General features: G+C 51.4%; 1 protein-coding gene across 1 annotated transcript in view; it reads left to right on the forward strand.

Moving 5' to 3' along the window:
- Positions 1-2,116, forward strand: part of NGB (neuroglobin) — a 5,796-nt gene extending 3,680 nt beyond the window's left edge. The window contains exon 4 of the mRNA XM_023230354.2: positions 920-2,116. Within this exon, the coding sequence (XP_023086122.1) occupies positions 920-1,054 (135 nt within the window). The 3' untranslated portion in view covers positions 1,055-2,116. The remainder of the gene's footprint in view (positions 1-919) is intronic.
- Positions 2,117-5,917: the final 3,801 nt, after the last annotated feature.

The raw sequence follows: 5,917 nt of genomic DNA on the forward strand, positions 1-5,917 counted from the left end.
TTTATTTATTTATTTATTTATTTATTTATTTATTTATTTATTTATTTTGGGGACAGAATCTTGCTCTGTCACCCAGGCTGGAGTGCAGTGATGTGATCACAACTCACTGCAGCCTCAACTTCCCAGGTTCAAGTGATCCTCCCACCTCAACCTCCCTCATAGCTGGGACTACAGGCATGCACTACCATGCCCAGCTAATTTTTGTATTTTTTGGTAGAAATGGAGTTTTGCCATGTTTCCCAGGCTGGTTTCAAACTCCTAGGCTCAAGTGGTCTGCCCACCTCGGCCTCCTGAACTGCTGGGATTATAGGCGTGAGCCACTGTGCCTGGCCTATTATCATTGTAGGCTTCCTGTATACAGATGCTGTGCTAAGAGCTTTTTCTGGATTATCCCATTTAATCATCCCAACAGGCCCAGGAGGTGGAGCTTCTACTTTCCTTGTATCACTGATGAAGCAGCTGAGGCTCAGAGAGGTTACATAACTTACTCAAGGTCACCCAGCTGATGAAGAGTGGAGTCAGAATCTGCACTCAGGTCTATCTGGCTCCAGAGCCCAGACTCTTAACCCCATCATTGCTGCCTTGCAGTTGAGGAAACTCAAGTCTGGGGGCAATGACTTGGTTTGGTCTAAGCTGGGAGGTCCCAGGCAATGTCTTGACCCCACTCATGGGGTGTTTGCAAGACCGAGAGTGGGGTGAAAAATGTGAGGATACAAAGCCTCACATTTAGAGGGAAAGGTGGGCACAATGTGATACCCGAGGATTTGGGTAGGACCCTGCTCAGGAAGCATGGACTCCGTGCAGGAGAAAAAAAAGGCCCAAGAGCCCTAATCAGCCCTAGGCCTCAGTTTTCTCACCTGTGGAATGGACCAGTGCCTTCCTGCCTTTGGAAGTGACAAGGTGCCTCTTGCCTCTGCAGACAGTGGGTGAATCTCTGCTCTACATGCTGGAGAAGTGTCTGGGCCCTGCCTTCACACCAGCCACACGGGCCGCCTGGAGCCAGCTCTACAGGGCTGTGGTGCAGGCCATGAGTCGAGGCTGGGACAGCGAGTAAGAGGCGACCCTGCCCAGTGGCCCCCATCTGTTTGTGTCTGTCTGTTGGTCTGTATCTGTTGTAGCCCAGGCTCTCCAAGCTTCCCTGCATCTTGGTCCTTGTTACTTGGCCACACTGGAGAGGTGCTGGGGCAGGGCTGGGTCTCAGTCTCCCAGAGTCCAACTGCAGAAGGAGTGGCTTTTCCTCCAGGAAGGGGCTTCTGGGTGTCCCCCTCATCCCCAATAGCCTCTTTCCTGCCTTTTTTTTTTTTTTTTTTTTTTTTTTTTCCTTTTTGGCACTCCCTCTGGCCCTGTGAGGAATGTTTTGGTGGCAGAGGTGGGATGGAGCTGGAAAGGTATGGGGGTGGGAGGGGATGGGGCTCTTCTGTGTGTCCTGCTTCTTCAGGTGAGTGCAGGCCAAGGCAGGGGTGAGATGGCTGAGCTTCCAGCGCCTTCTATCTTACTTGCCGAGTCCCTTCACTGCTTTCCTGCCCCAAGATGGCTTGCTTTTCACAAATAAAGAGAAAGGCAGCTTTAGCCTTCTTGGTGGAATCCCAGGCGTGGGAGCAGAATCAGAACTGCCAGGGAAGGGAAGGGGGACTTGGGTCTCAATAGGGCTCATCTGAGTTGCGCGGGCTGTGCAGATGCCCTGACAGGGTTGGTTTCCTTTGGCGGCATTCCCTTTCCCTCATTCAGCACTTCTGCCAGGAACTCCCTGACTATTCCGCTGCGGCGGGAACCCAGCTAGCTGGCCAGGTGGGGCGGGGCTGGGGACTGGCCAGGAAGGAGGGGTGACTTCATCCCAGAGAGACCCAAGTTCCCCCAGCCCTTCATCACCAACCCGCTCCTGCACGAGTGAGTCTTACCTCCCCCGGCCCTCCTTTCTGGCTCAGCCTGCAGCGACTGTGAGGCCACAGCTTCTCAGATTCACTGCCCACTGTGTGCCAGTACTCAGGCAGCTGGAGAGAAGGCAGCTGCGGAGACCCCCACCCTCACCCCAGCCGTCTGCACTTTTACCGTTTGCTCTGTGCTGTCTGTGATCCTATAAACTCATGAGAAATAAACTGGTACTGTGTGCCTCTCTGACCCTCGGGCCTGGTCTTTTCTTGGGTCTTGGCCTGTACCAGATGAAGCTGCAGGGCAGCGGATCTCAAGGCAGGATGGGAGGATGGAGTCAAGGAGGCCAAGGCCTGGGAGGAAGCTCTGGGAAGCCAGTGGCAGACATCTGTGGGGTCTGTGGCCCAAACTGGCTGGCAGGTCACAAACCCAGCTCTTCTTCCTCCTGGGCACACAACTGGATGTCATGCAGCCACCCTTGCAATTAGGTGGGGTGTGTGACTGGGCTCTGGCCGCTGGACCATGCAGATGTGTGTGCCACTCCCAGGCCTGGTCCCCCAAAACTCCTGCATGCTCCTCCATGCTCTGTCATCCTTCTGCTGGTGTGATACAGACCTCACAGAGACCATGAGGGCTACGTGTTAAACATGGCAGAGCCACAGGTGAAAGGAGTCCCAACCCTGAATCGCTGCTTGGAGGAAGGTGCCCATTAATCAGAATCACCCATTTTGAATTTTATATGAAAGAGACAAATTTCTCTTGTGCTTATGCCATTATACATTTTGGGGTTAGTTAAACCCACACCCAGACTGATCTATGGTCTGAAGCAGGTCATTGGTCGGGGGCTTGGGACCCCACAGGCTGTGGGCTAGAAAGCCAGCCAGGGATGTGGGGAGGAGGAACTGCGTTGAGTGGGCATGACAGGAGCAGGTTTGGGGTTACTTCCACGTGTTCCAGCCTCAGCGGTGGATCCAGAGCCCACGCATGGCTGCAACGCCTGTGCCTGGGCTGGCTGTCCTCGCCCTAGGCTTCCAGTTTCTCAGTTGACATTGAATGTAGCAGATGCCCATGGGGCCTTGCCAGCTCCCAGATGGGGCCTCGTTTTCTTTAAGCTCAGATGCCAGGCCTGCCAGGCTATGTGACAGCAGGCACTGGGTCTGCAGCGTGTTGGGAACGCCTTGCCCTCTGTGGTGCCCAAAGCATTTTCTGGAGCCCTACAGGCTCCAGTGAGGCAGGGCCTCATCTGCTGTGTGACCTATTAATGGGTCAGGCTCAGGTGTCCATGTCTGGCCCACAGCTCTCGAGGTGGCCTGGCTTTGGAAAGATCTAATGCCCTCCTCTGACTTGTGTCTGAGTCATCCTAAGCATGGGTGCTTTCACCTTTTTTGAAAGCCACTCTTCTACTTAGGTGTAAGTGCATGTGTGCATGGGCATGCACTGGTGTGTGTGCACGTGTGTGTGCACGTGTGTGTATGCACATATGTGTCTGTATCGGGGACAATATCCCTTACCTCCTCCTCTGCTCAAGGGCTCAGCCCTCTCTCTCTCCTGCATCCCTCCTCTGTCAGCCCACATCTCCCCTCCTATACAAAGAACAGCCCCTCACTTCCTTTCCTCTCCAGCTACCCTTTTGGTTCTTTACTTCCTTTGATAGCAAAACCCTTCTAAAGAGTAGTCTTTCCTTGCTGTTTTCATCTCCTCACTTCTTATGGGAGGATGGGAACCTGCTTCAACCAGGCTTTGTCCCTACTTTCAATCTACTACAGTCAAGGTCACCAACCACCCCCATCTTGCCAAATGTAGGGTCACATCTTAGTCCTTATCTTCCTCTCATGCTCAGCAGCACTTGAAAAAGTTGGTCATGCCTTTAGTTTTACACTTTTTATTATGGAAAAATGTTAACATACACAAGAATCAAGAGATGAGGGCATCTCCATGTACCCCAACTGCACCCCCCACCACCATTTTTTTGTGTTTTTTTGTTTTTGCTGGAGAGTTTTTAAAGCAAATTCAAGACTTCATGTTCTTTTACCTGTAAATTCTTCCATATGAATTTCTAGCTGGCACTTTATTTCACATATGAACCCACGCCATCAATATATCTAACAAGATGAACAGTATCTCCTCATCACCACCTAATTCCAATTCCCCGATGGCCCACATTCATCCACATGTGGATTTCCCAGACGTCTCTCTGCAGTTGGTTTGTTCAACTCGGGATGCACACTTTGCATTTGATTGTGTCTCTTCACTCATTCACTTTGGCCCGGCCCCTCTTGCCATTTCCCCTCACCATTGCTGTGTGGGAGAAGTGGGTCATTTGTCTAATGGTCTATCCAGCATTCTCCACTTGGCTGAAGCTGCTTCGTGGCATCTTTTGACTTTACTCCTCTTTACGCCACATTTACTCTCAAGCGTGGTTAGAGCTGGGGACGCCGTCCTTCCTTTTTGAGTTTTCCTTGCCGGTTCTCCTCCTATATCTTTGTGCTGGCTCAGCCCTCAGACCTCCTCACCTGCACCTGCTCCCATCAAAGTCTCAGCCAGTCCCATGCTTTAATCACCACCCAGGTGCTGATGACTGAAATGAACATCTCCAGCCTGACTCCTGTATCCAGCCACCTCCTTGACATCCCCACATGGCATCTGAACCAGAACACACTCAAGATGGAACTCTTGGGGTTTCCCTTGGCCTTTTTCTTCCCAGCTTTCTCCACCTCAGAAATCAGTGTTTGCTGAGTTCTTCACGCTAAAGAACTGGGAGTCATCCTTGCATTCCTGCTTTCCCTCAGACCCCATATCTAATCATCCATGAATCCTTGACCTGTGTTCCAAATTTAACTGCTTCTTTATTCACTCCCTATCCTGGTGCAAGCTACCATATTCTCTCTCCTGAGTGCCTCCGACACAGTCCCAACTGGGCCTTTTTTATTTTTTTTTTTTGGAGACAGGATCTCACTCTGTTGCCCAGGCTGAAATGTGGTGGCATGATCATTGCTTACTGCAGCCTTGAACTCCTGGGTTCAAGTAATCCTCCTGCCTCAGTCTCCCGAGTAGCTGGGACTCCAGGTGCATGCCACTATGCCCCAGCTGATTTTTTAAATTTTTGGGGAGATAGGGTCTTGCTTTGTTGCCCAGGCTGATCTCAAGCTCCTGGCCCTAAGTAATCCTCTCACCTCAGCCTCCCAAAGTGCTGGGATTACAGGTGTGCACCACCACACCTGTCCCCAACTGGGCTTTCTGCTTCTACTTGTCCCACCCTAGTGACAGTGACCATTTCAGCACAAAGGTTACATGAGTGGTTGCCAGGGGCTGACAGGGAGGAGAGAATGAGGAATTATTGTTTATGGGTATACAGTCTCAGTTTTGCAAGATAAAGAGTTGTGGAGGATGGCTGGTGGTGATGGTTGCACATTATGAATGTATTTCATGCCACTGAACAGGACAGTTACAAATGGTTAAGATGGTGGATGGGTGCGGTGGCTCACGCCTGTAATCCTAGCACTTTGGGAGGCCGAGGTGGGTGGATTGCTTGAAGCCAGGAGTTCGAGACCAGCCTGGCCAAAATGGTGAAACCCCGTCTCTACTAAAAAATGGTGGTGGCGTGTGCCTGTAATCCCAGCTACTCGGGAGGCTGAGGCAGGAGAATTGCTTGAACCTGGGAAGTGGAGGTTGCAGTGCAATGAGATCATGCCATTGCACTCCAGCCTGGGTGACAGAGCAAGACTCTGTCTCAACAGCAACAACAACAACAAAAAACAAACAAAAAACCCATCAATGGTTAAGATGGTGAATATGATTATGTGTACTTTACCACCACCACCACCACAAAAAAAAACCTGGAAAACAAATACCTAAGGGGGTCATCTTCCTCCCCAGAATCCTCCCGGAGTTTCCCGGATGATGAGTGAAACTTGGGAGTCCCAGCGTGGCCTGCACAGCCTGTTGCCCACTCAAACCTCGCCCCACCCTCTCCTCCCCTCGCTCACTCTGCCCTGCCCGGTTCTTTTTTTTTTTTTTTTTTTTTTGACGGGGTCTTGCTCTGTCGCCC

Source organism: Piliocolobus tephrosceles, chromosome 6 (assembly GCF_002776525.5).
Source record: "Piliocolobus tephrosceles isolate RC106 chromosome 6, ASM277652v3, whole genome shotgun sequence".
In the NCBI taxonomy this organism is placed as follows: domain Eukaryota; kingdom Metazoa; phylum Chordata; class Mammalia; order Primates; family Cercopithecidae; genus Piliocolobus; species Piliocolobus tephrosceles.